Here is a 27,500-nt window from a genome sequence, read left to right as displayed (position 1 = left end):
TCACATTCATTCATTCACCGTTTATTCAAAGAGTTGGATTTGGTTCATCCATTGGTGATTCCAAATGAGCTATGTTAACTTAACAGCTAACCTTACAGTATGTATGTACAAAGACGCTCCCAGTTCATACAACGAAAAATTATCCCAAACATACCATAGGCCTTCGGCTCTGGGAGCTTTCAGCTCTCTCAAGGAGCGTTCTCTCTTTGCATGAGTGCATTTGAATGATTGCGTGCGGTAGGAAGAAGGGAATTCTATTTTGTTTTCGTTTTCTGGACTTTAGAGTATTAGTAAGCTTTAAAGAAGCAATAACTGTAACTGTTATTTTGAATATCCCTTAAAGGCTAATTTAATAAACGGATATTCTTTCATAATTGTCTGCATATTAGAATAATTGGAGCAATGGATAAGTAATCTGTAGCGCAAATATGACACGAAAATTTGTATAAGCCCATGTATCCCGTAGCTGGGCTGAGAACTCCCAACAATGCGAATTTTAAAATTACCATCCCTACAGCACTGTTATCTATTATGCATTATGCAAGCGCAATCAATATGTTTTTTATCTCCTTATAAATTAATAAGATGACTACTTGGTATAAAAATACTGAGTTATAATATTCAATCGACTTTCATTCGATTGCCTTAATGCGGTAAAAATTTGTCTTCATTGTCTTCATTTTTTCAACCGGCTGAAACTTTTACGCTCCAAGTAAGGGAGGCCAGCTGTTTTCTCCTAAAAAAACCATTTCATTCGTCGACCATCGATTTGGACCTTTAATTCGTACAAACAAACATTATAGTTAATTGCATTTATATTTATATTATTATAGTACATAGCTCTCACTGGTTTCAACGGGGCATGGGATTAAAAAAGCACACTTAATTCAACTACAAACTCATAGCCGGGTATCCTTCACTTCAGCCAGACGACTTTAGAAATATCCAGGCCCAACACATTTAATGTTAATGATACTAGATAGATTCAGTAGACAATGGAAAATAAATATAAACTAAACAGGATATCATTTCTTATGGAAAGCACCCAATCACCTAATGCTTTTTGTTTGTATTCAACAGTCCCACAAGGTAGGGAACCTGTCCTAGAGTATTTCAAGGTCCACGTGTCGAATTTCCGGAAATTGCGTCTGCCAGGGGAAGAGAAGTGGATAGCTGTTGATCAATTTAAAAAGGCTTTTCAGTGTAACTTACCCGCAGATTCATTTCAATGCGATCGATCTCACCGCCCATCAGGTCCACAATGTTTTCGCCATGGGCGAGCAGGAAGGTCTCCAGATCGTCCACCTTTTGGAACCCACGAACAGTCTGAAAACAGAGAAGAAAACTTTACAAGAAATTATTAAAAATAGGTCAGGACAACGCACCGTTAGTAGCTTGGCGAGATCCTGCTTGTCCAGATACGAGCGCGTCAACTCGCGACCATCAAAGTCAAGCTCAGCCTGAGGGCAGATCCATGGAATTCAGTAAAATGTCAGCGAAAATGAAGAAGGTCAGGGTCTCACCTTATAGCGCACACGAGCATTACCAATGTCAATGCCCTTGACATCATAGATGGCTCGGATCATTACATCAGCCTCCAACGCAGTGTTGATCTTCTCAAGACGGTCGGTTGAAATGGAGACACCCACCAGAGCATTGGCATTGGTGTATATAATGAAAGAGGCCACAGCGCCCAGAAGACCGCCAATAACAAGCGATCCTGCGGCGTCAAAAATAGGTGAGCCCGTATAGCTGCTCAGTCCCATGCAGGTGCCGGCTACTATGACACCAGTCACGGCAGCAGCATCCTCGCAGAGCACCACATTCACGCAGGGATCCTTGCCAGAAATAACTGATCAGTGAAAAGATATACATATGTATGAGAAACTAGCCTCCAGATGAGTAAGGAAAATGCACACCGTATTCCTTGAAGCTCACGTTATTTACACGGGCCGCACGCTTCAACTCATTTATGGCAACCATCAGGGTAGCTCCTTCGGAGACCAGCGATCCCATCAGAATGCAGTAGACCCAGAAGAGATCGGCGATGGGCTGTGGATGGAGAATGCCCTCTATACCATGATAGATGGACAGGCCACAGCCGACACAAAAGATGCCCACGCCTGAGATCAGCGAAGACACATATCGCATGTTCATGTAACCATAGGGATGGTCGGTATCAGGACTCTGCGAGGACTTGTAGATGCCAAACGCGAGTATAAGCTGGTTAATAAGATCCGCCAGCGAGTGAATGACCTCGGCAAACATGCTATGGGAGCCACTGTAAAACCATCCACCTGCCTTGAAGAGCAAATTAGCTGCATTGCTGGAGGAATCGAGTACGTAAATCGTTTATGTTGTCAAGCAATTAATTAATTCTTACATGGCAATTGCGGTGGCGACTACTTGAGCAGATTTCTCTGACTCTGTTTGATTATCCATCATAATTTTGGTGCGAGAACCAATCTCCCGACGATAGTCGCGCAGGCGGCGTTTCACAGTGAACAAATCTGTCGGACCATCCATTTTTAGCAATACTCTATTAACTTGACAAATATGTACAGTGAGACAGGAAGGCACTTACTCTGCTGGTACTGTTTGCGCTCCACCTCGCGCTTGAGACGCTCACGCAGAAGGTTCTCCTTGGAGCCCCATACTTCCACAGCTTTTGCCTCGACATCTCGTCGCCAGTAGACGGTCATGGGAGGCTCTTGTTCGTATGGAGATCTCCTCTTGATCTTCGATAGAGAGTCCAGGTCAGCAGCCGTTAACATAAAATCTGCAATTGCTCTTCCAGGAGTCACAAAGTTACGCTCTAGTGAGGCGCGATAATCAAAGCGAGCGCGCTTTGGTGTGGGTGTGACGGCAGGTGGAGTCTCTGCAGGTGGTGGTGTTGGACTGACCTTGGTGTCCTTAACAGGTGGCGATGACTTCGGAGCAGATGTGGGGGAGCTATGCGGGGTTTCGGATCCCGTGGTACTATCGGCTCCTCCTCCTACTGTTGCACTTGCATTGGACTTTAAATTAATGTTCGTTGTGTCGGATTTCTCAAATACAATCTCATTGATCTTCGAGTCTTCAATTGTCGTGCTAATGTTTAGGATCCCCTTGGAAGTTTTCACCTCGAAGTTTTTTGTTTGTCTAGCATTCGGCTTGGCCTCAGTCGTCTCCTCCTTCGATTCCAGCGCCTTCTCTTTTTTAGTGGAATCGCTGCCTCCAGCAGTACACCGAAACTGGATGAACATGCCAGGACGAGTCCACGCTTGGGGCCTGATGAGTTCGGAGTCATTTTGCATCCAACTTTTGCCGGAGTCACGTCGCACAGAAAAGTGATTAATAGCTCTGCTGAACTGCTGGTGTCTTCGCTGCAGGACCTGCACGCCGCGAAATAGCATCCTGCTTTTCGCAGCAATGCTCTGAAAATACAAATACAATTTACAAATTCTTGCATGCTTCGATTATGGTATCTTTTCTTCGACTTACACGGCGCGCTATTTCAATATCACACTGACTGACTTTTGCTTTTAATCAGATGTTGTCTATTGTTGGCGTTATGATTCCACTTTAACCAAAAATCTACCCATGCAGAGCTACGAACAAAGCTTGTCTGTACGCACTCCTTGTGATGCTAAAATTACGTTGTTCCAGGCGTCTTCAGGCGTCTTCTGAGCCTTGAAATTATACTTAAATTTTGTGATAAATTAAAATTAACAAATTTTTTACAAATTTAACCCGGAGATAAAGAAAATGATGCTATCGATACAATATCGAGTGTGTACGATACCACAGTTCATACAACGATACATATGAACTGTTACCGCTTTCCAGCACTAGCGACCACAGCTGTTTTTGCCGGTTTTATAACAATCTTTTTCCGTTCCGTATTTGTTTGCTATATTCTGTTAATAAGATGTATCTGATGAATAAAATTGCCAGATTTTCCCGCCAGATAGCTCGCCCCCTTGTGGCGGCCCGAAATTTGGCCGTTGAGGCGCCATTAGAAGGCGGTAATGAAGTTTTGATCGAACGTTTGGAAGGTGCACAGAAAGGTATTACAGTACTTGGTCTCAATAGGCCTGCCGCAAAGAACTCTTTCAGCCGGGGAATGGTTGATACCTTTGGCGAAATATTGGAAGAAATTAAAAAGGATAATGGTTCGAGAGTGGTTGTCCTACGCAGTCTCACGCCGGGCATCTTCTGTGCTGGCGCTGACTTGAAGGAGCGTAAAGGTACAAATTACAATCAATATTGTTTTAAAGATTTTCAATAGTGTTATTATGATTCCAGGCATGTCCACCGAGGAAACCAGCGAGTTTGTGTCGAATCTACGAAACCTGTTCATTAGCATTGAACAATTGCCGATGCCCGTAATCGCCGCATTGGATGGCGCTGCTTTGGGTGGTGGTCTGGAAATGGCTCTGGCATGCGATATACGCACGGCAGCTTCAAATACCAAAATGGGTCTGGTAGAGACTCGACTGGCCATAATCCCTGGCGCCGGGGGCACTCAGCGACTCCCCCGCATTCTCTCTCCCTCGCTGGCGAAGGAACTTATTTTCACTGCCCGAGTCTTGGATGGAAGTGTGGCCAAGGAGCTGGGTCTGGTCAGCCATGTTGTAAGCCAGAACGAAAAAAATGATGCTGCCTACCAGCAGGCCCTAAAGCTCGCCGAGGAAATCCTCCCCAACGGTCCAGTGGGTGTGCGAATGGCCAAACTGGCTATTGACAAGGGCATGCAGGTCGACCTAAGCACGGGCTACTCCATTGAAGAGGTCTGCTATGCTCAGGTGATACCCACAAAGGACCGCCTGGAGGGACTCGCCGCGTTTGCCGAGAAACGCAAGCCCGTCTACAAGGGAGAGTAAATGGAAATGCCACGGTCCTAACGTTAAGCTGAACAGTGCATTTAAAAGTTATTCTGCTATTGTCGTAGACACACACAAACACATGGCCGAGCCCAATTTGCTTGGTTTTATATAAATCTAACGATTCTATCGAGCTGCCAAATAACTTGAATTACGTTAATTATCCAGCTATTTTTTAATCGGTCCGCTGACGCATCTCCTTTTGTTCATGCCAATGTTAATTACAGCCATTAAATACCACCCCACCGATTGACATCTACTTCTATTTCCATTGCACTCACAGCGTGGAACTGGAACTGGAAATGACATGCAAAACTCACCTTGATCATGTTGTCGCTTGAGCTATGCGGAAACAGATATTTCTTTGGAGCCTCCCAAGTTCACAAATCATTTAGAAAGTATCTGTTGTTATGGGGGGCCATAGATATATGTACAAATCATACGTAAGTACGGGTCTGTAGAACAATTTCTTTTGTCGCTTGAGTCCGGCAACTGTCAGACTAAGGGAGTTGCTATTGCTGTGCCTGCATTTTTTGAATAATTTGTAATTTGCATAATGCAAATATCTTATGGGTACTGCTCTGACTCGCCTTTAGGGCGTGTTCGACACTTATTATTTTCGGGGCCCGCTCGGACAAAGGCCGTTTGTCGCCTGTGGCAAGAAGCAACGAAACAGCCACAGCCATTACTGAAATCACTTTTTGAAACAAATAAACAGTGAGAATCTCAAGATGAGGCTGCAACCGGTTTCTCCACAGCATGTCAAGGAAGTTTATTTTGGACGTCTCATCCCACCTCCACTAGCCCACATTTCTGTTACGTTACAAACACTGACACCACCCACACATGATAGCCCAGAGAGCATCAAATTAAAATGCGGTGCGGGTGTTTGACATCGGGCAAGGTCAGTGCCGTTGATCGTTGCGCTGCTTGACATAGCAGCAGCAGCAGCGACAGCACTTCGAATCCATTGAGATCTGAAACGACAATCTTTAGAGCTAATGCCAAGCGCAGTCTGCATATTAATTGGTTAATTACTCAGCGCTGAACTCGTCCGATCTGAGCCGACCCCAAAAACAGTGTCAGAAGGCAGATCCGGAAATCAATTGCGGAAGCACATCAGTATATTAATTGTGATTATTCATTACCATGAGCGATAATAAACACAATACGAATTGGATTTTTTTTGTTGCGAATTTTTCGCCGAACAGTCTGAAATTTAATGTTGTTTGTAATTTTTCTCAGTTGGTCAGGAAAAGCGTGATTGGCATTGTAATGAAGGGGCAGATGAAGTCTTACATTTTATATTTGGGGGATCTTGGGATTAAACTGAAATACACTGTTTCCAGGTATTTGAGCAGCGAGTTGTCTCACTTGAATTAGATTGATGGGAGAGATGTGTTCAGAAGCTGAGCGCTATATGTATGTACGTATGTAGATGTAGTGGAAAGGGTATTCTAATTGAGAATCCCCGGCAGGCCCCGGTAATACCTTAAGAGCCCACCCATCTAGCTTTCACAACCGGTAATTCCCCATTAATGTGATAAAACTTTATCAAGCTCAACCGAGATTGTCAATACGGACAGCCACTGTGGTAAATATTTTCAAAATTCACTACGCTCAATCGATAAGGAATCGTTAAGTCAACATTGCAGCGGCTAGAGCCGAAGCTCTTGACCTGTTTGCAATGGTCTTGTCTTCTCTTCGATCCACAAGCGGAACCTTTGAGCTTATCAATTATCCAAGGCTTTCCCATAGCGTGCGTATACGCAACATGACTTTGTCGTACGTCAAGAAGAACATTGTTCCCAAGCAATATAAGATTGCTCTGCGTATAACAGGTGTACTTTTGTGGCGTGTAATTAAAGATACACGATAAACGCTGTTCAATAAAGTCCCATGTCAGCTCCCCAGCTAGTGGAGAGACATTGTTGAGGGTATTAGATCATACTTTTAGCAGTACACTAGGCCAATTTCAACTTGAAAATTGTATTTTAAATGCCGCCATAAATCTGGGGCATGTGACAATCAATTAGGACCGACAATATTTGAACTCGAAAAATTCCAAATGCACATCACGTGAAAAATGCATTTTATTTACAGTCTGTGCCATAGCAGAAAATTTTCCACTGCCTCACTGTATGTAGCTACAGCGGTTGACGACGAATTGGTAACGAATCTAACACATAATGCGGTTATCTAATCTAATCGTTATCTACTGATCCACCTAAAATTGCTGAAATCGGATAAATATTAGAGACCCAACGAAGCACGTTGTTTCCTTATTGTTTTATCCTTCCTAATGCCCGCACTTTTCTGGCATCGCCTAAGATCTGAAATAACAGATACGAGTATCTGTAGGCATCTGGAGAGGAAAAGAGTGGTTTCAAAAACTTATTTCGATTGTAAGTTTTAATTGAAATAGTGGCCTTATAAGCTTACTTCGACTCCAATCTGTTGTCTAAATCTGTAAGCTACCAGCCAAACAACAACAAAAGTCGACGACAAGCCACTGCAACACCAATAAGCTACTTGAAACGAGTCAAGCACCAAGCTCGATGATCTGTCTAAAGAAGCAGACTGCAGAGGCGGGGAGGGAGAGAGGCAACCCCTAACCAACTAATAGGAGACCAGAAAGCGGTTCGAAATATCTCACAAATTCTTGAGTTTGCTAATGTTAAATGGTCTTGATACTGTCGTTAGTAGCTAGTAAGCTGGTGTGACAAAATATGGACAGATTGATGGGTGGTAGGCTGCAGAGTGGGCAGACTGTGTGTCTGTGCTGCATACAGGGTGAGCCACAGAATGGAGCATGACCTTGGACATTTCTCGGAAGAAATCCAATTGGATATGCTGCTGGAACCAATCAAATTAATACTACTCGTATTTAGCATATCTCTGATCACATTCCAGAACAGCGTGTAATCTTCTTTAGATAAGGAGGTGTTTTACATCACCCACTTGTCCTCTGCTTACTTCTACGGCGCCTCCTCCAACAGCTGCACGTACCACGCTGCGTATGAGTAATGGGACGAAGGCAGACCTGTCTGGCAGCCGAATGCCCAAATCTGAATGATGTGTAGAAAGCACCAGTACGCACGCTCAAACACTCGCACCGAGAGAGAGAGGCCGACTTCGCCCCACCTGCGTCACGGTGTCGTTTATTGCCCATTGCGCTAATTGCACCAACCGACTCTCCTCTCCCATCTGGAGTCTCCAGTTGAGCTCTCGGCTGGCGGAATATATCTGAGTGTTCGGGGGGCTTAACATGTAGCCGCCACGGCGACGCCGCCGCAGCAACAAATTCAAGCACAAACATTGGCTTAATATCAGTCACTAAGCGATCGCCCGACTGTTAACAACATAGGCAGATAAAAAAGCTTGGAAACAAGCGTTTAAATATTACTTTGTTATGGTTTGATCGTGCTTGTTTGTCTTGATTGCCTCTGCAAATTCGCGCCATCAAGCACATCGCAGGCGAAAATTAACGCGTCGGTGTGAAAACACTTTTTTGTGAACTTTTCGTGTCAATGTTGAAGGCGACCTGTACCCCTTCCCACCAGCTAAACTAAATAAAGGAATTAAAAATATATTACAATTAAGATTCATAAACCAGCCAAAAGGTAAATATCGGAGAGAATACCTGCCGAAAGTTGAGCAATTATTTGTTTGCCTTTTTTTTTGTCGCGTTATAATTTAGTAATTATTTATAATTAATTCCTGCACATCAACTTAGCTATCGGGAAATTATAATTGATAATTATCAGATGCATGTGACACGGAAAATTACCCTAAGACCAAGGCATTCCAAGCTAGTGGGGGCATTCCTGGAAAATTTCCTGCCCCCGCCTCGATTGCCAGTCATGGCAGGAACGGAACCCGAGAACAAATCATTTCACCAAGCTTTTATTTCGCGGCTGTGATAAGAGCCGAATTGGATGTCATAAAAGATTATTGACTCACTTTTATCTTGGCAGCTACCTTACGGTGCCGCTAGTGCAATAAACTTCAAGTTTTATTCAGTTTCTGACAATGGCATTCCTCCCTTGACATCTCCCGCGGCTGTCAGTCAGAGCTGGCGAGGCAAGGCATTATCTCATCATCGCTCGTCATTATGATTGTGATTACCGATCGAGTACCCAATCATTTATTCGGCTCGGCTCATCCGCTTTGCAGGTGCGATAAGGTCGCCAGCAAAAAGATTCGAGTACCTCGAACTGATCCGCCTTGCAGCCATCTCGTCTGACGCTGAGTTCCTTTCCCACTCACTAAGTAACTCGGGCACAGGCACCCCTAGCCACATATGTACATGCATGTACATATAATATATGTATGTATATGCATTGACAATCAGTCAGTCGTCAATCCGGGCGGACAACGGGTTTTCTTTTCGCTTCTTCTTTCGGCACGTGAAGCGAACGCGCAAGCAAAACAATGCAGAAAACACACAGAAGCAAAACGAAACAAAACAGCAAAAACAGAAAACGTCAAAAATCGCAACCAAAAGCTGTTTTGGCTTTACCGGAATCCATTGACCCAAAAGAGATCCTACAAACACTCAATTCAAAATTGCTGTTACCAATTAACGGCCCTTAGTCGGCGATACAGTACTTGAGAATGAGCAGGGAAGCAAACTCCGAGCGAAACTGGGAGAAACCCAACGGTGCTGCAATCGTGTTTGTGTAATAACGGCGAAGGCCATTCGGGAAACAGATCAAGTCGAGAGGAGGCAGGTGGGGTCTGCCATTTTTTTAGGACAAGAAGATAAAAATATATATCCTCGTATAATGAGACATAAATATCTGAGCATAAGGCTTTGATAAAAAGGAGCAGCATCTTAAAATAAATGTCACACATACTCGTATACACACTCCAATGGTTGGCCTCTTTCATTTTATACCTTCTGTAAATAATCTTTTAGAAGGAGGACCTGAATTACCCCTGCATTTTTTTCAATTGTATGGAAGAATAATAAGGAATAAAGAGTATTTCAATTTGTCTTGCAAACACATACATATATACAGAGCCCGATTTTAAAGAAATTTCACCTGAATATTCAATAAGCAAACAGTGGACAAGGCGCCCTAGGTTAAGTAAGGACTCCGATTCATCCATGCATCCAGAGGATAACAAAAAACTATTTTTGCTGGCTGAACTAAAAACCGCTTGGCAAAATCGAATATTCATTTTCGAACTAAAAAAAAGGAAAAACTAAAAATATAAACACTTTTAAAGAGGATGTTTTCGGGGGTTATTGATGCATTTCTAATCTCAAACAAAAGACTAAAATTATCTATGAGTTATTTAGATAAAGTGCTTAAGGAGAAATCAATTAGACATCGGCTTAAAAGTGCATAACTATTTGATCCATGCCTTTATAGATCGTACTAGAGAAATAATTAACATTTACATATACATTTATTGCTGATCAGATCCCAGACATGTCTAATAATAATGATCTAATCCCACTATCAATATACATGTACATATATGCCTATATGTATTTAGTTGTTTTGTTAAGATTTGTGTTTTGATTCGGCATCTATTTGTCTCTAAAATTTAGAAGAGTTTGTACTGCATTTTAACCTTATGTACCGAGACGGTATGCACGATACGAATATGTTTTATATATGTGCATCTAGATATGTATCTCAATCTGTGCATCTGTATCCGTTGGATACGGCTCGTCCGGTACTGTCTAGGTATCATCCATTGGTTGCCGAATTGCCGAGCTGCTGTAAGGCACAGGCACAGGTACAGGTGGTACAGGCAGGGAAGAAATCGGTTGCTATAGGATAGCGGTTATATCCAGCAAAGACATCGGGCAGAATCGGCAGAATTGAACATTTCATTGCCATCTGGCTGGGATCACGTAACATTTTCCGTTCGATAAACAGAACTTATGGCAAACGTCGGGCCAACTATTCCATTAATCTGCACAATTCTTGTACATAAATATTTAACACTATGTCGGTTATACAGATGTGTAGAGATGGTATGGGTATGCCTATATAGCAGGCTAATTTCCTAAGCTGTCGAGCTGAGGATCTTTCCACTTTAACTTGCGTGGAAACAAAGATTATACAAATCTTTGCGTATTCCGTTTCGCTCATTAGTAGAACCTTAAAGAAAATACTGCTTCAGTGCCAGGGCACGAAGGCTTAACTTAGCCAATATATCGATAGCTGATTAGCATGATCATAAACTCTGATTCGAGTTTATCTCCATAACACCTAGTGACGCACTTAACACGAATTTGAATTAAATTATAGATCTAATGACCCAACCCAAGTAATTGTCCATAAAGCTAATAAGCGACAACTTTGGGCCGACTAACGACTGTGATAGCCAGAGAGCTAATCAATGGCCACGCCACATGTCCTGATATGTATGATTCAGTATCGAATAAGTGGACGCGGGCGCGTGACGTCGTATAACTGCCCCCCAGAAACACAATTAGAAGTCGATCATAAAAATTTACCGTCGAGTTGTGTGCCGCCAACATATTATATTCGATCGTAACACATGCCATAGGTATCCATGGGTATGCATATCCCTAGAACAGTATGAATTGTGCTGGCCCTATTTTTGACGACTTCGAATAATCTTATCGGGCGACATAATAACAATAATATTAAACACGCTTTACTCTGATTACCGCTTTCAATATTGTATGTATGTATATATTGTATATTTAAACATTTGAATCGCTAATTCCCCAGAACGAAGTCAAAGTTTGTAGGGATAGCTGAGTTAGTACCGTTCATTTATAGAGATACCATGTGTATTTCATTGATGAGTCCTATTGCCTGGGTTTCTCTTCGTTCCGGCTCTGTTCTGTTCTGGCCAGCAAATTAGGTGAATGAATTTGTTCTCGGGTCAGGTTCGGCTCAGTTTGGGAACGATAAGGTTATCGGGGAGTCATTTATAATTGATTTTAAAGGTAGATTTTAACATTTTATTATTATAGGCATTTGGCGGGTATTTGTTGTTTATTAATTATTGTTGCCTGTCTTGCTTTAAGGCGTTATCATTTTGGGACATTGTTACTCCAACGTTTTCCGACACTTTTCGGCGCCGTGGCACCAACTCATGCCAGGCCCACTCGAAAGCATTCACGTACCTCATACCCGTAGCCGCTTATTACTTTTAAACTGATTATTCAGTTGCTTTTGGCCAGAGGACGCGTTCGGTCCTCAATCGCTCAAGATCTTTTCGGACCGTACTACGCTAGCTGAAAAGTAAGTTCCCGGACTCGAGGCTCCCAATAAGGAAATAACGACAGGACTAGGGTCAGAGAAGTGCATTCAAATATTTGACAAAATGTTTCTTTAATTTAAAAAAGTCTTTCAATTATTCCGGTGTTGCTTCAAAAAAAAGTGTTACATTCTATATGTGCCTTTAATACGATTACTTACAAATCCCAAGCGAGCACATTCTTCAAAGTAATGGGACATGGACAGATTTGAAATACTAGTACATACATATAAGTGATATACGCCCTCTGACTTTTATAATAGCATGCAATTACATTCTTGTGCCGAAGATCTGCAGATGTAATCCATATCACACATTGGATCATACCTCCTTCGATGCCATTTTCTAGAACATACATTTATACATATAGCCTACGCACATATGTATGTACCATTTTAACTATCATATCATTCGTGCTTCCGTTTTGTGTCAATTATATCGTATATTCTTGGTCAAAGGACTTTTAACAAGCCATTTTATGTAAATTATTTGGAATAGATGAGTTCCATTCCGGAAACTTTTATAAACTAATTTATGAGCTAGGTTACTACGGATGGTTATTTATACCCCCATTAAATGTTGTTGTCCTTTGGAACAAATCGGAGGAGCCAACAACAATCCCATGCGCATTAACAAAGTATTGTAATTGTTTCATAAATTTTAATTTATAGTATAAGAGAGACGGAAAGGCTTATAAATAACACTTTGCCATGATTACGCTAATCTTAACCCACTCACAGAACATAGTCAAGTATTTGGGGGAATTCAAAAAATGAAATGACTCCATTGAGCGCTCAGATACGATATCGGGAGGGGGCTACCACATTCACGCTGATTTAGAATCGCCTTTATGGCCATCAGTCAAAGTGAGTGAAATTATAGGCGGTCTTTAGGGCCATATGGCTATAGAGCCATAAAGCAAAATTTTATGAATGCAGTCCAGTGTTTTTTATTTGCGGACCCCCAGCCCCAGGCACCGATTCCAGTCGCTGGCGATAAAGATCTGCTAGTATCTGGAATCTTTTTGCTAAGGCTATACTTGAAAGCTCCAAGCTGTCGATAAGATACGAACGGCATGCGCCTAGCAACCCTTCAATGGATTAGCACAAGCTGCAAATGGACGAACGAAAGCGAATCTCGTACCGGGGGTCATTGATAGTCGCCTACTCGTGTCGATTCATCATGTGATTGAATTACGTAATTACGATCAATTTCTCATTCATTTTCGGTATCTCTGCGCTTGTAGATGACAGATAATGCAGGATTTAAGCCAGATGCGGAGGTGTTTGCTTCGGCAGGCGACAATCCACCCGCCTACTCAACATCAACATCAGCGATCTCGTTAAACGACTTCAATTCGAAGTGAGTACTTGAACTCTCTGTAGATCATCTAGTATCTGGACCTTAAACATTTTCTTCTCTCTTTTTCGCATGCAGAGCCAACTTGACAGAGAAGAATCAGCTCGCACTCTCCGAGGATCCCTATAGTCCCTTTGAGCATCGCGATCCAAAAGGAGCCAGTACTGGAGGCGCTTTGGCACATTTGCTCAAGAGTTCCCTGGGCACAGGAATTCTAGCCATGCCTATGGCCTTTCACAACGCCGGCCTGGTCTTTGGAATGTGCATGACGCTCATCGTTGGCTTCCTCTGCACCCACTGTGTTCACATATTGGTAAGCAAATCTAAGACTTAGCACCTGATTTCGGCTGTTGACTTAAAAAATTACCAAATAAACCATTACCAGCCGAGCTGACGTATTTGTGAGTTCGCTGAAGTAGCTCAAGGTGCTGTCCCAAGTCATCTGTCAATAGAATTTGAAAGGCCTTGATAAGGCGTGCAACAGATAGTCCAGTTATGGTATTCCACACCTCTGGAAGCCAGACATACCGCGATATGGTCTAATCAGAGAGAGATAAATACAATTTATAATTATATCAGCAATCAAGCTAAGTTTTATTGTTGATTTTATTTATGATCATGCATTTCCGATTATCGCAAATCCTTCAACACATAACTTCCCAGAATTTAGACGTACTTCACTTTCCAGACAGTTGTACAAAACCGAGTGCGACTAAAAATCACATTCAGATGCCAAGAAAGCCCAAGTCACCGATCTATACATATTAATAATCCACTTGAGACATACAGATTTATAGCACAAACATTTTGTACAGTCATTTATAACCTTTGTCTGTCGTCATTTTAAATAATATTTACTACTAAGAGATGACTTTAACTCTCCAGATAGACCCGATGCTTAGCTTTCACTCCGTAGGATATAAAGCCAGGTACCAAGCTCTCCTGTTAGCACTACACCTTGAAGCAGCCTTTTCTATTCAAGTTCACTCATGATAATAATCAATAATAGAAGCTGAATACCTGGTTTCGATCCAACTGGTGTATTTGTGATATGAAGAACTTAATTATCGTTTTTCTTTATTTCAGGTGAAAACTTCGCACAACATTTGCCGCGATGCTAAGGTGCCAGCTCTGGGATTTGCTGAGACGGCCGAGAAGGTGTTCGAGTACGGTCCCAAAGGCATGAGGCCCTATTCAAACTTTGCCAAGTACGTAGAAAAGTCAAATCTCACTGTATTAAGCAACAACAAAAATTAGACAATAATGTGCATTGTTTTAGGCAATTTGTGGATATTGGCTTGATGGCCACCTACTATGCGGCGGCATGTGTGTACATCGTGTTCATTGCTACCTCCTTCCACGACGTCATCAACTTCGACTGCAACCTGAACTGGGATGTACGAATCTATATTGCCCTAACGGTTATTCCGTGTCTGTTAATCGGACAGATCCGGAATCTCAAGTGGCTGGTTCCGTTCTCGCTGATGGCCAATGTGTTCATTGTGATTACCTTCGTGATTGTCCTGTACTACATGTTTGACGAGCCACTAGTCTACTCTGATAAGCCGCTGATCGCCCCGGCCGCGCACATTCCCCTCTTCTTTGCGACGGTCATCTTCGCAATGGAGGGAATTGGTGTAGTGATGCCCGTGGAGAACTCAATGCGCAAGCCTCAGCAATTCCTCGGATGTCCTGGTGTTCTTAACACGGCTATGATAACTGTGGTGCTGCTCTACGCGATCATTGGCTTCTTTGGCTATGTGAGATTCGGGGACACGGTCCGTGGCAGCATCACGCTCAATCTGCCAGAGGGCTCCTGGTTGGGCGACACGGCCAAGCTTCTGATGGCAGTGGCCATTCTGTTCACCTTTGGCCTACAGTTCTACGTGCCTAACGAGATCCTCTGGCGCAAGATCAACCACAAGTTCAGCCCTGAGAAGCACAACATTACACAGATAATGCTGCGCAGTGGCATTATTCTGGTGAGCGGAGGCGTGGCCGCTGCTATTCCCAACCTGGAACCGTTCATCAGCTTGGTGGGCGCCGTGTTCTTCTCACTGCTAGGCATTTTTGTTCCCAGCTTCGTTGAGACCGTTTACCTTTATCCCGATCGTCTGGGTTGGTGCAATTGGAAGATGGTAAAGAATATTATTTTGGGCATTCTGTCCATCCTAGCTTTGATTGCTGGTGCCGTGGCCAGCATTGGGGAGATCATTGAGATGTACAGCGGCGATGACTAATGGGATCTCTAAAGTTCCCATCCCACCCATCGTACATGGACGATGGACGATGGTAGTATTAAATACGATGCAGGTACCCCTACAGATGGAATCGAAAACTGAGACAGAGAGATGAGAGTTTGAGTTCAAAGCGCAGTTATCTAGCTCCGCCCCGCGGCGACAAGGCGGTGTCGGTGTTTATAAATGTTATTATGTTAAGTCTATAAAGAGAATGCTTCTGAAAATGAGATTGAAATTGTTTCCCTCCTCCGTTTACTTTCTAGAATAAAGGTCGGATAAACTGTTCATTAGGAATACTCATTGATCTGATGTTGCAATATATAAATATAATAATTAAGCTCTTAAAATCAAAGTACAAATACGTGGAATAGAATACAGCGGCGCGCAATGATATTATAGTTGAATTTTTGAATGCATATTTGTTGTGGGCTGTGGTGGCTGTTGGGGCAACTGAACTAAGAGCTACGTTCATACATATCTATGTATTTGTCTATGCAGACTGAAATATTAAGTAATCTGTTGTCTTTGCTCTGGAACTGCAACTAATGATTGGAAAAGCCAAATCTCAAGGGAATATCTTGCGATCGTACATTCCGTTCAGTACCTTTTTTACTTCTTCTTCTTCTTGGAACTGCTGCTGGTGGCCACCACATCGTTCTTGCGCTTCTGATTAGCCTTGGGCTGGGGCGTTGGTGCTGGAGTGCTGTTGTGGCTTCCACTGCCACTAGAAACGCTGCCTTTCGGCGTCTTTTTCTTCTTCTCGGCGCGTTCCTTTTCCTCCAATTCGATATTCTCGCGTTCGATGAGTGTAATCAAGGTGTTGCAACGACGTTGAAGTTCCAGAGCTGTGCGCGACTTGATAAACCAATCGAAGCGGAACTGCGGCGATGCTCTGTCGAATTGCATCATAACCAACAACAGAATAAGTAAGAGTTTCAGATTTTGCAGACTTCTCCACTTACCTTATAGCCGCTCTCAGTTCCTCGTAGACATTCTCCTTGTCAAAGCCAAGCTTGTGCAGCATGCAGACTAGGAAACGATCTTCGATCTCGGTATAGTTTTTCCCCTTGTTGTTGCCGTATTGCAGACGCAGCTGATGGAAGGGTGCTCGATACCTTGACATCTTTAAAGAGATGTGATATTCATTAAATGTGATACATCCTTTACTAATAAATAAATCATCCGACATACCTTTTGATCCAGGGCCTTCTTGATCGACAGCCGTCGCTGAATCTTTCCTTCACCTCGCTCAATCTGTCCCATAATTCGTTCAATGTCCTGCAGCTCTGTGCAACGCTCCCAGAACACGGCGTTGTACTCAATAACCTCTTCGGGAGTCTTGCCCTCCACGTCCTTGGCTATGTTGTCAATGTCATCACGTCCGTACTTCTCGTTGGCCTTGATGAACTGATTGAAGTCCCTCTTGGTCCAGGCCGTGAAGCCATGGGAGAGGAGGTTCTCTTTCTCGATGATTTCGTCTTCGGTGAGGGGCTCGGCCTCGTCAATCTTGCGCTGTTCCTCCCTCTGAATTTTGTTGGCTTCCGAGCCGAGTTCTGTATTCTTGGGCACCTTGTAGTTGACAGTCTTTCGGAAATAGTAGATCTCTTGGTCGAGCAGCTCGAACAGGCGGGGCGGAAAGAACTGGAAGTCCTGGACAATAGGTTGCTTGGGTGGGCGTGGGGCCTTAGGGGCTTTGGGCTCGGAGACGCGCAGGGCTTCCCTGAAATAGGCGTCCACGGCATAGTTCGCCTTACGCTCACGCTTCGGTGGCTCAATCCAGTTTCCAAGTGCGTTCTGCTTCTGCTTCTCACGCCAATCCTCGCCCTCAAACTGATAGACAGACGAAGTGCCGGCCTCGCCATTCGTGTCCATGGTGAAAGTGCGCAACGAGCTCTCTCCCATGCTATCAAGTTGGGCCTTCTGCTCAGCCGTTTTAGCCTCACCGCGCTCCAGTATGACATCGATATCCTCGTCGGTGATGTCAGTTTCCTTCGAATTAAATACTTGGCTGGCTCCGAATCGAATAATGTTAAGCATTTCATCTTTGTTAATTTGACTGGAGCGGTTGTCAACAAGGCGGCCACCCTGAATGACCATTTTGTCCAGCCTCAGCTTGACCTCGGCCCTCTCTACGATCTTCTCCTCTACAGTGCTCTCTGTGATCAAGCGAAAAACTCTTACTTGCTTCTTCTGACCGATACGATGTGCACGATCCATAGCCTGCAAGTCCATTTGGGGATTCCAATCGGAGTCATAGATGATGACAACATCGGCGGTGGCCAGATTAATGCCCAGGCCTCCAGCTCTTGTGGACAACATGAAGACGAATTTTGTACTATTCTCCATATTATATTCCTGGATCTGTCGGTTGCGGTCTTCGTGAGGCGTTTGACCATCCAGCCGACAGTAGTTATAGTTCTTCCAATGGCAATAGTCCTCTAGAATATCGAGCATGCGGGTCATTTGGGAGAAGATCAAAACACGTGATCCCTGTTCCTGGAGTTTGGGCAAGAGTTTATCCAGAATGGCCATTTTTCCAGAATTGTAAACCAGATGAGTGTCCGTGGTATATGGAGGGCCCGGCTCGGCTCCATCAAACAGATAGGGGTGATTGGTGCACTTGCGCAGCTGCATGAGGATATTTTGCAGACGCATCTTCTCCACTTTACCAGCTCCGTTAACAATGTCAATGTCCTTCAGCAGTACCTTGGTGTACCAATCTCTTTGCATCTTGGAAAGACCAACGAATATCTTCATTTCCTTCTTGGGCTTCAGACGCTTCTCCACCTCGGACTTTAGACGACGCAGCAAAAAGGGTTTAAGTACGGCATGCAGTCTCGTGATGAGGGCATCATCTCCCAGGCATGTGTTTGTGTTGAACCACTCATCAAAGTCCTCCGCCGAGTTAAATACATCGGGCAAGAGAAAGTTCAACAGGGCCCAGAGCTCGTGGAGATTGTTCTGCAATGGGGTACCGGTGATGAGCAGCCGATTAGCTGTTTTGAACTCCCGGAGTATCTCCGAAAGCTTGGATTTCTCGTTCTTGATGCGATGTGCCTCGTCAATAACCAGATAACGCCAATTGAACTTCTTAAATACGGACTTTTCACGTATGCACATCTCGTAGGATGTCACGCAAACATCCCACTCGCCCGGCATCAACACATCACGGATGAAAGTGTTGCGAGTGTCCTGGTCACCAATCAGGCAAACAGCCTGCAGCGATGGGCACCATTTCTTGAACTCATTCACCCAATTCTGTAGCGTGGACTTGGGAACAATCACGATGTGGGGACCAGCTTGGTTTCTGCAGGATAATCAGAATGCTCTGAGTACTTTTGAAGCGTAACACATTTGGACAACTCACTTGAAATGTTTGAGATACCCAAGAAGAGAGATGGTCTGTAGGGTCTTACCCAAACCCATTTCATCGGCCAGAATGCCGTTGATGCCATTCTCGTACAATGAGATCATCCAGTTGAGACCACGAACTTGATAGTCGCGCATTTCACCACCCTTAATGTAGGTAGGGGAAGCATCGAAACGAAATAGTTCCTTTGTAGCCGTATCCTCGGCCAACAACTCTTCATCCTCCTCCTGCTCTGTTTTGCGATGACGATGACTACAGGGACAAACAGGTGGGCATAAGTACGCGTAAAGAAATATAAAATTATATGCATTTACTCAGCTAATTCCTTATCCTTATCTTTATCCTTATCCTTCTCTTTTTCTTTATCCTTGATCTTTTTGGGTCTTCCTTTTGGCTTTGTGGGACTCTTGGCGCTGTTTGTCATGAAATGGGTGAATATTTCAGCAGTTTGTTTTAGCAGAAAATCGAACCGCCGACTCCGGTCGGCTTCAATCTTGTTGTCGAACTCTGCCTCCTTCTCCCCCGAGGAGCTGGTGGCCGCATCGGAAGTGGTTTCATTCTGCGGAAAGGCAAAGAAAAATTTTAGAATATTCTACGCTTCACCGACACCCTCTATGGCGTCACTAATCGTAAATATATTGAATTTCCCTCAGCTTTCTACTTACAGAGTTCTCCTCGGTGGCGTCGACGGAGGCAGCATCTGTTTTGGACATTTTCTTAATGCCGGTGTGGTGCCTTTCTTTAATGTTCAATTAAAACTGTCCTTGCTTTCGCAGTGCACAAAAGGTTCTCGTCAGTTTGTACTGGGTACGTCTGTGCAAACTGCAAATTGTACGGGTCAGTGAGCTACGTTATAGAACCATTTATGCAATTACGTTCATATAATCTGCGAAAAAAAACACTTTCTTGAACACAAAATACACAAAAAATGCGCTTACATGCGATTTTTAGAGGGAAGTTGGCGTCGCCGGGTTGTATATATTGTTATATCGATATATGTTTAAGTGATATATTCTTGGTTGAAAAAGATCGAAATCGATATTTTTGTGCGATAGTCGGAACGTCTCTGAATTCGAAGGAAAATTTAATATTTTTTACTGTTAGGGTACTGTAAATGTAGAACAATGGCATTCCATAAAGAAAACCTAACGGTTATGGTATTGATGAATCGTCGGTATTGGCTGGGAAGTTTCCTCTTGTAGGTATCCATTCTTTCTGGAGCATCATCATTAGCAAAAGAGGCGGGCAAGGTGAGCAGATCGACTGAAATCACCTCATTCTGACCATACATCTCGATTATTTCCGTTCCCATACACATAAAAAAAACCGGTATGTTTCGCCTGCTGAAACTTTTGCTGATATATTTGGCAACTAGAATGGCAATGGAATGTATGGCATATTATTTCCAGTAGATGTGTCGCACCATATATCATATTCCTCAGAACGCTAAACTTTCAGGTGTAATGACGTATTTTCCAAATGATAAAACTCAAATCGATCATCTATAGACCTCGTCGTCCTCATGATAAATATTTTGTTTTTTCATACGTGGGAAAGTCTATCCCAGTCACCAGTCGAGCAGCAGAGCTTCAGTAATGCAAACCACATAGGACGGCACTGCTATAGAAAGTTAGCAGCGTTGATCTGTTAGCGATCTGGAATGGCACGACAATTGAGTATTGAGTATTCGGTACCATTTTGTCGATTTGTTCCTTATTGCATCAGTAATTTGAAATTTCCACTATTCTCGTTGTAACCAGCTACGATGGCCCACTAGTGTCTACGTAAATTATGTTTATTTCTAGGGATCTTAAAAATACAATCTACATACACTCCCCGACACTTGAATACGACATACTAAAATGTACACTATAGGCACCAACATTTCCGGCACAAGCCAAAGAAAACGGTGAATTTGAATTTTCCTCAAATCTCTATTCAATTTAGCATAAATTAAAATAAAATTAAATAGTAGCAATATTCATCAAAGTAGATTGAGGAAAAAAATTTAATTGACATAACTCAAATTTCCGCTCCCAAAAAAATGCGACACTTGAATACGACATTCACATTGAACAATTTTTTATTTTGGATGTGGTCGCGACCGGACATTGAATAAATTCTCAAAAATCAATTAGGGTGTCCTTATTACGAGAAAAAATTTGGGTTATGGTAAGTCCTTTTCAAAGGACGAAAAATCCACAATAAAAGCCTCGAAGGAAGTAGGTCCATCAATAATGAAAATAAGTGATGAAATTGGTAAAACTAGGTGTGTTCTGAGTGATTTCATAAAGAACGGGTCAAATTATGGCAAAAACATAGAAAAACGGAACCAAAATTGCTACTTCCGAGACCTCTACGAGATCTCATCTGCGAGCCGCATCTAAAAAACACGACTAAAACTCGATTTAAAAATCGAAAACTGTACTTTTAGCTAGTGCTAAAATAATAAAACATGTTTTTTTAATAATTAATAATTAATAAAAAACCTCAGCCAACGGACGAAAACTTAGAATACTCCCGTACTTTTGCATATTCATATGGCGTGGAGTAGAGACTGTCGCTATATAGCATTTTCAAAGGAAAAAAAATTTAAATTTTAAGGGTCATAAGGGTTTTTTTTTATATTTATAAGGACTCAAGGAAGTAAAGGAAGTGAGTAGTAAAGAAGAATTATAATTGGATCGTTTTCACAGCAGTCTGAGCGCTATTATTCTGTGGTGAGCAAAATCCTAATTTTCATTAAGTCGAGTTTATCAAGCATGCAACAAAGTTGAGAGGTTTCTACTTTGATGAATATTGCTATTATTTTTTTTTTTAATTTATGCTAAATTGAACAGAGATTTGATGAAAATTCAAATTCCCCGTTTTCTTTGGCTTGTGCCGGAAATATTGGTGTTTAAAGTGTACATTTTAGTATGTCGTATTCAAGTGTCGGGAAGTGTATGTCAAATATAATCCATTTATTTTGAATATGAAAAGTAGATTAACTATGTTTCGCTGGTATTTGTAAGAGATTGGTTTAGGGCATAATTTAAATATTAATAATTTATTTCAAAATATACAAGTTTACATACAATTCCCGAATTTTACGTACAGAATGGTTGGCCTAACAGAAATATAGATTAAACAATGCAATTTGCTTGATTAAAATTAAAGAGTTCAACAAACCAACCGTGCCATCGTTCTCATATTTTTTTGAGGGCACACTCACACGGAATGAAATGCAGCAAAGTATCAAAGTTGGTTTTGTTTGGAATACATATAATTACAGCCGGCAAATTTTCCGCTTGCCACAACGCTGAACTGAAGTCGAATCCAGAATTCGCCCCAAATCGAAGCTTTCCCATTCATTTCCCATTCTAGAAGTATAATAGCGATTCAATTTCTAACTGAAAACAGTTGTGCAATCTTGGAAGCATGACATTTCATAAAGTCGTAGCCTATCCTAGCCACACTCTTTATCGTGCTGGTGTGATTCGGGACCGCCGCCGTTGTGGCAACAGACAGTTCGCTCTGATGGGCTGCAAACGCTCCCGTTGCTCCCGCTGCTGGAGAAGCTGAATGATGGACACTCGATTGGCTTTTCGGGAACATTCTGCGAAGTACGTAATCAAAGCCATTAGAAGCCTTGTTGCTGTTCGACTTAAATCGTTCAATGCCAAAGGCCCGAATGGCACGTGAGAAACCAAACACTTGCGAGCTGATGTAGGCCCGACGAACGGCTAGTGTGCTTCCATCATTCTGCTCGGTGTAGGTAACGATTTCATCGACTCTCTAAAAATCAAAACATGTGATTTCACGTTCCCTTGCAAGAACTAGCAAATTTACTTACCATTATTTTCTTCATGCCCAGATTGCGGGTGAATGTGGTGAAGGTCTTTGCAACCGGATCCAGCACCGAATCCTCAACAATCTTGACCGGCACATTGTTGTAGAACCGAGATCCCCATTTGGGCACCGGATTAGTCTTTGAGAGCAATCTCCGCGAGTATAACTTGCCATCCCGTACCTCCCGTTGGATAGTGTCTTCGGTGAGGACGTGTGAGCTGGAGGGATTCGGGTAGCGGTTCCAGTAAGCAACTACAACATTCTTCCAGCTGTAATCGAAGACTGCCTCAGTGCGGTAACTGGATGCCGTGATGACCATGACGGCGGCAATGAATTGATAAGCCCGCTCGTCGGCGCGTGCCTTACCGAAAACAAAAGTGAATTCCTCACCAATTCACACCGGACTGCGTCCCTGAACTAAAATAAAGAGACAAAAAGAGAAAATCAATTGCAATCGCATGTTGCAGATATAAATAGCAATCGGCAAATTGACAATTGCCTCGAGCATCGGGACCTACCAGCCTTTAGCCTTTGGTGTGTGCACAGCTCCAGAGTGCAGTGGGGGACCCCTTTCTTGGGGCACGATGTGGTTTTTGTTATGAATAATTCGTCCCCTGCCACTTTTTGTGGGCGCCCACACGTCTGTGGCAAGAATTTTGTTGTGTAACTGCGTCACAGACAGGCTAACTCGAAAACTGTGAATTTCTTTGTCTTTGGGCCTTTTCTCATTAATCGGAATGGTCTCCGACGTTCACTGTTTCGTCATAATGGCACCTGTGAATTTCATTCCTACCGTTTTATTTAATTTCATCCATTAATTAAGTTCGCACCTGGTCCAAAGGCCACTGCTGTCACACTTTGCAAGAGGGTGTGGAATTATCGATATCGGAATACCATAAACGTTCACCCTGCTGCTGTCACACATCTTTCAACTTGTATTGATCGCCTTTTGTATTGATAAGCTGTCACACCTTGTTGTGCTAGCACACCGTGTAAAATTAATCTAGAATTATCTAATAGTGATTGATCTGCCTTATAATCCAGATCGTTTGAGATACATTTTATTTAAAATTTTGGAAAATAAAATCTAGTTATTCCACAAAAATATTAATATTATATATATCGTATATCGATATCGATTGCTACTAGTTTTTCTTGTGCAACAAAAAAACAATTTGTTTTTTAATTGTTAAGTATAGCAATTTAAAATGCCGGTGGATTGGTTTGGTTATGCATATGCTGCGACAGTTGCGGCGGGCGGCATCATGGGCTATGCCAAGGCAGGTGAGTGCTTTCGTCGGAAGAGCGTAGTTCTGCCACAATATTCGTTTTAATGGGCCATGTAATCCAACCTCCTTATCTCTTTGCCATTTCACCAGCATCGATTCCTTCGCTGGGAGCTGGCCTTGCATTTGGAGCTCTACTCGGCTATGGAGCCCACCTAAATTCCCAGGATCAACCACGCCCCATGCTCCAATTGGGCACGTCCCTGTTCTTGGCTGGGCTAATGGGTGCCCGCTGGAATCGTTCTGGAAAACTAATGCCTGCCGGCGTTGTCTGTATGATCTCCGTGGTTGCTCTAGTGCGAAACCTGGTGTCGTACAACCGCTACTTGCCGCTGCCTACAAGCTCTAAGGGCGCTTAAAGCGATCTAAGCTGGATTTCCAGCAGCTCGACTTGCCGGAGATTTTCAAATAATTTTTCCATTATATGTACTCATTCTTGCGTTATTTGATTAAAATTTTTTATTTTGCTGCTTGGACCTATGATACTTAAACATGGGGAGTTGTGTCATTTTCGAAAATAGCGATAAGATACAAGTACATGTTGACAGACCGGACGAAGAGAAGACCTGGCAGACCAGGACTATTTCAGAGACAAAGGAACAAAGAAGTACTAGGTAACTGGTGGCGTCCCCCAAGGATCAGTCCGGGGGTCGCTGCTATGGAACGTCATTTACGACGGAATCCTGCGACTCCAGCTACCAGACGACACATGCATGATAGGGTTTGCCGAAGACGTTGCCCTGTTGTCGGTCGCAAAAAACCTGAAGGATGCGGAAGGAAAAGACAATCAAAGAGTGGATAAGCTCCTTCGGGCTCCAACTGATCGACTACAAAACAGAAGTAGTCCTGCTGAGCAGCCGAAAAAGAACGGAAATAGTGGTAATAAATGTAGGAGCATGCAGGGTAGAATGCCTGAGAGCCATCTTGGACCTGGAAGTGATGCTGGATACACGCCTATGCTTCCGTGAGCACCTAAATTGAATGAGTATAAGAGTGGCGAAGCTGAAAGGGCACTAAATCGGCTCAATAAAAGGGGCCGAAACAAGGGGATGGCTCCTACTGCATAATGCCGGTCATTGCCGGTGCATTACCAATCGACCTGTTGGCACGAGAAGCCGCCGAAGTCTACACCGAGCAAAGGAAAACTACTCAGTCGGCACCAAATAGAGATTTTATCCGACGTCGGGAGCGGCACAAGAAAATGGCCGAGTGGCAGCGGAGATGGAACGAGTCCACGCAGGTTAGATGGACATAATCTCTCATCCCAATCGTAGAAGAGTGGTGCACGAGAAGGCATGGAAATGTGAATATCTATTTGACCCAACTTCTAAGCGGCCATGGTTTAAAGCGGCTTTAAAGCGTATCTTCACCGATTTGGGCACGAAAGCGACAGAGATTGTCCTGCCTGAAGAGATGGATCTCCAGAGGATGCGGAGCACATACTCTTCACTTGTTCCAGGTTCGAAGTCGAGAGAGAAAGGATGAAGGAAAGCTGTGGTCGAAGGCTGACTAAAGAAACGTTGGTGGGGGTACACGAAAATGGGATGCGCTGTGCAACTATGCGTAAACTATGCGAGGATGCGCGAGCCAGAAGACGGCTACCAGGAGGGTTATATAGTGCCCTGCGACGCAATGCCTCACGGTCGTTCGGCAGGAGCTACTGGCAACAAACCTTCTTATCTTATTATACCCGATACTCAAAATGAGTATTGGGGTATATTAGATTGGTGGTGAAAGTGGATGTGTGTAACGTCCAGAAGGAATCGCTTCCGACCCCATAAAGTATATATATTCTTGATCAGCATCAATAGCCGAGTCGATTGAGCCATGTCTGTCTGTCCGTCCGTCCGTCTGTTCGTCTGTCCGTCCCCTTCAGCGCCTAATGCTCAAAGACTATAAGAGCTAGAGCAACGATGTTTTGGATCCAGACTTCTGTGATATGTCACTGCTACAAAAATATTTCAAAACTTTGCCCGCCCACTTCCGCCCCCACAAAGGGCGAAAATCTGTGGCATCCACAATTTTAAAGATACGAGAAAACCAAAAACGCAGAATCGTAGAGAATGACCATATCTTTAAGACTGCAGAATCTGAATTGGATCGTATTATTATTATAGCCAGCATCAAGAAAACAATTTCATTCTTTCTCGCCCTGTCTCTCTCTAACACACACGTAGCATAGGCGGCTTTGCTTAGAGTAAAACATTAGCGCCTAGATCTCAGAGACTATAAAAGCTAGAGCAACTAAATTTGGTATCCACACTCCTAATATATCGGACCGAGACGAGTTTGTTTCAAAATTTCGCCACACCCCCTTCCGCCCTCGCAAAGGATGCAAATCTGGGGGTATTCACAAATCTCATAGACTATTAAGGCTAGAGTAACCAAATTTAGTATCCGCACTCCTGTTAGATCTCACTATAAAACGTATATCTCAAAATTTCGCCCCACCCCCTTCCGCCCCCACAAAGAACGAAAATCTGTTGCATCCACAATATTACAGGTTCGAGAAAACTAAAAACGCAGAATCATAGATAATGACCATATCTATCAGATTGCTGAATCTGGATCAGATCAGATCATTTTTATAGCCAAAAGGAACAAATCAATTTGCACTGACCAAAGACTATACAATACCAAGATGTTGCATGAGGAACAAATGGTTTTTATACCCGATACTCAAAATGAGTATTGGGGTATATTAGATTTGTGGTAAAAGTGGATGTGTGTAAAGACCAGAAGGAATCGTTTCCGACCCCATAAAGTATATATATACTTGATCAGCATCAATAGCCGAGTCGATTGAGCCATGTCTGTCTGTCCGTCCGTCCGTCTGTTCGTCTGTCCGTCCCCTTCAGCGCCTAATGCTCAAAGACTATAAGAGCTAGAGCAACGATGTTTTGGATCCAGACTTCTGTGATATGTCACTGCTACAAAAATATTTCAAAACTTTGCCCGCCCACTTCCGCCCCCACAAAGGGCGAAAATCTGTGGCATCCACAATTTTAAAGATACGAGAAAACCAAAAACGCAGAATCGTAGAGAATGACCATAACTTTTAGACTGCGGAATCTGAATTGGATCGTATTATTATTATAGCCAGCATCAAGAAAACAATAGCCATAGATATAGTCATCTTCTACGATTCTGCGTTTTTAGTTTTCTCGTATCGTCGAAATTGTGGATGCCACAGATTTTCGACCTTTGTGGGGGCGGAAGTGGGCGGGGCAAAGTTTTGAAATATTTTTGTAGCAGTGACATATCACAGAAGTCTGGATCCAAAACATCGTTG

The 27,500-nt window shown here is 43.1% G+C and overlaps 6 protein-coding genes across 8 annotated transcripts; 3 read left to right on the top strand and 3 right to left on the bottom strand.

Annotated features, from left to right (window-relative positions):
* Positions 1-797: 797 nt before the first annotated feature.
* On the bottom strand, positions 798-3,697 carry LOC6590801 (zinc transporter 9). Of its 2 annotated transcripts, XR_003408447.1 has the most exons (9): positions 3,484-3,697; positions 2,585-3,416; positions 2,384-2,510; positions 1,920-2,326; positions 1,524-1,852; positions 1,386-1,460; positions 1,213-1,326; positions 1,054-1,148; positions 798-975 (listed from the first exon to the last, which is right to left on the bottom strand). XR_003408447.1 is itself a non-coding variant. In XM_002015389.2 (8 exons), exons 2-8 carry the CDS (start codon positions 3,393-3,395, stop codon positions 1,104-1,106), a joined length of 1,908 nt encoding a protein of 635 aa, XP_002015425.1. In that variant the 5' UTR covers positions 3,396-3,416; positions 3,484-3,697; the 3' UTR covers positions 798-1,103. The 2 variants fall into 2 exon arrangements, 1 of the variants encoding a protein (XP_002015425.1); XM_002015389.2 differs by having other exon boundaries at positions 798-1,148.
* A 194-nt stretch (positions 3,698-3,891) lies between these two features.
* Positions 3,892-5,120, top strand: LOC6590800 (methylglutaconyl-CoA hydratase, mitochondrial). Its single transcript, XM_002015388.2, has 2 exons — positions 3,892-4,229; positions 4,288-5,120. Exons 1-2 carry the CDS (start codon positions 3,911-3,913, stop codon positions 4,863-4,865), a joined length of 897 nt encoding a protein of 298 aa, XP_002015424.2. The 5' UTR covers positions 3,892-3,910; the 3' UTR covers positions 4,866-5,120.
* A 2,765-nt stretch (positions 5,121-7,885) lies between these two features.
* LOC6590799 (proton-coupled amino acid transporter-like protein CG1139) lies at positions 7,886-15,950 on the top strand. Of its 2 annotated transcripts, none has more exons than XM_026984970.1 (5): positions 7,886-8,488; positions 13,369-13,484; positions 13,560-13,794; positions 14,568-14,689; positions 14,761-15,950. In XM_026984970.1, exons 2-5 carry the CDS (start codon positions 13,369-13,371, stop codon positions 15,719-15,721), a joined length of 1,434 nt encoding a protein of 477 aa, XP_026840771.1. In that variant the 5' UTR covers positions 7,886-8,488; the 3' UTR covers positions 15,722-15,950. The 2 variants fall into 2 exon arrangements, with proteins under 2 accessions (XP_026840771.1, XP_002015423.1); XM_002015387.2 differs by lacking the exon at positions 7,886-8,488 and adding an exon at positions 12,047-12,106 and having other exon boundaries at positions 14,761-15,721.
* Positions 15,951-16,027: 77 nt separating this feature from the next.
* Positions 16,028-19,950, bottom strand: LOC6590798 (chromatin-remodeling complex ATPase chain Iswi). Its single transcript, XM_026984969.1, has 6 exons — positions 19,757-19,950; positions 19,406-19,650; positions 19,089-19,343; positions 16,913-19,028; positions 16,684-16,844; positions 16,028-16,613 (listed from the first exon to the last, which is right to left on the bottom strand). The coding sequence occupies exons 1-6, from the start codon at positions 19,802-19,804 to the stop codon at positions 16,331-16,333; spliced, it is 3,108 nt and encodes a 1,035-aa protein (XP_026840770.1). The 5' UTR covers positions 19,805-19,950; the 3' UTR covers positions 16,028-16,330.
* A 2,384-nt stretch (positions 19,951-22,334) lies between these two features.
* LOC6590797 (protein preli-like) lies at positions 22,335-23,745 on the bottom strand. Its single transcript, XM_002015385.2, has 3 exons — positions 23,441-23,745; positions 22,927-23,339; positions 22,335-22,868 (listed from the first exon to the last, which is right to left on the bottom strand). The coding sequence occupies exons 2-3, from the start codon at positions 23,239-23,241 to the stop codon at positions 22,473-22,475; spliced, it is 711 nt and encodes a 236-aa protein (XP_002015421.1). The 5' UTR covers positions 23,242-23,339; positions 23,441-23,745; the 3' UTR covers positions 22,335-22,472.
* Positions 23,746-24,096: 351 nt separating this feature from the next.
* On the top strand, positions 24,097-24,699 carry LOC6590796 (transmembrane protein 14 homolog). The gene is made up of 2 exons (XM_002015384.2): positions 24,097-24,206; positions 24,302-24,699. Exons 1-2 carry the CDS (start codon positions 24,131-24,133, stop codon positions 24,565-24,567), a joined length of 342 nt encoding a protein of 113 aa, XP_002015420.1. The 5' UTR covers positions 24,097-24,130; the 3' UTR covers positions 24,568-24,699.
* Positions 24,700-27,500: the final 2,801 nt, after the last annotated feature.

Source organism: Drosophila persimilis, unplaced genomic scaffold, assembly GCF_003286085.1.
Source record: "Drosophila persimilis strain 14011-0111.01,24,50 unplaced genomic scaffold, DperRS2 tig00000002-arrow-pilon, whole genome shotgun sequence".
Classification (NCBI taxonomy): Eukaryota; Metazoa; Arthropoda; class Insecta; order Diptera; family Drosophilidae; genus Drosophila; species Drosophila persimilis.
Note: the sequence above shows the minus strand (reverse complement) of the source record. Positions and strands in the feature narration are given on the sequence as shown.

What these genes read in the sequence shown, in the direction of transcription:
- LOC6590801 (XM_002015389.2), bottom strand. Translation starts at nt 3,395, where the DNA reads ATGCTATTTCGCGGCGTGCAGGTCCTGCAGCGAAGACACCAGCAGTTC. An exon ending in ATGCTCGTGTGCGCTATAAG is followed by an intron (nt 1,461 to 1,523) that starts GTGAGACCCTGA and finishes ATCTGCCCTCAG; the next exon opens with GCTGAGCTTGACTTTGATGG. An exon ending in GCATTGAAATGAATCTGCGG is followed by an intron (nt 1,149 to 1,212) that starts GTAAGTTACACT and finishes TTCCCCTGGCAG; the next exon opens with ACGCAATTTCCGGAAATTCG.
- LOC6590800 (XM_002015388.2), top strand. Translation starts at nt 3,911, where the DNA reads ATGTATCTGATGAATAAAATTGCCAGATTTTCCCGCCAGATAGCTCGC. An exon ending in TGACTTGAAGGAGCGTAAAG is followed by an intron (nt 4,230 to 4,287) that starts GTACAAATTACA and finishes TTATGATTCCAG; the next exon opens with GCATGTCCACCGAGGAAACC.
- LOC6590799 (XM_026984970.1), top strand. Translation starts at nt 13,369, where the DNA reads ATGACAGATAATGCAGGATTTAAGCCAGATGCGGAGGTGTTTGCTTCG. An exon ending in CCCACTGTGTTCACATATTG is followed by an intron (nt 13,795 to 14,567) that starts GTAAGCAAATCT and finishes TCTTTATTTCAG; the next exon opens with GTGAAAACTTCGCACAACAT. An exon ending in CCCTATTCAAACTTTGCCAA is followed by an intron (nt 14,690 to 14,760) that starts GTACGTAGAAAA and finishes GCATTGTTTTAG; the next exon opens with GCAATTTGTGGATATTGGCT.
- LOC6590798 (XM_026984969.1), bottom strand. Translation starts at nt 19,804, where the DNA reads ATGTCCAAAACAGATGCTGCCTCCGTCGACGCCACCGAGGAGAACTCT. An exon ending in AAGGATAAGGAATTAGCTGA is followed by an intron (nt 19,344 to 19,405) that starts GTAAATGCATAT and finishes TTGTCCCTGTAG; the next exon opens with TCATCGTCATCGCAAAACAG. An exon ending in AGAAGGCCCTGGATCAAAAG is followed by an intron (nt 16,845 to 16,912) that starts GTATGTCGGATG and finishes ATCTCTTTAAAG; the next exon opens with ATGTCAAGGTATCGAGCACC.
- LOC6590797 (XM_002015385.2), bottom strand. Translation starts at nt 23,241, where the DNA reads ATGGTCATCACGGCATCCAGTTACCGCACTGAGGCAGTCTTCGATTAC. An exon ending in TGGGCATGAAGAAAATAATG is followed by an intron (nt 22,869 to 22,926) that starts GTAAGTAAATTT and finishes TTTGATTTTTAG; the next exon opens with AGAGTCGATGAAATCGTTAC.
- LOC6590796 (XM_002015384.2), top strand. Translation starts at nt 24,131, where the DNA reads ATGCCGGTGGATTGGTTTGGTTATGCATATGCTGCGACAGTTGCGGCG. An exon ending in CATGGGCTATGCCAAGGCAG is followed by an intron (nt 24,207 to 24,301) that starts GTGAGTGCTTTC and finishes CCATTTCACCAG; the next exon opens with CATCGATTCCTTCGCTGGGA.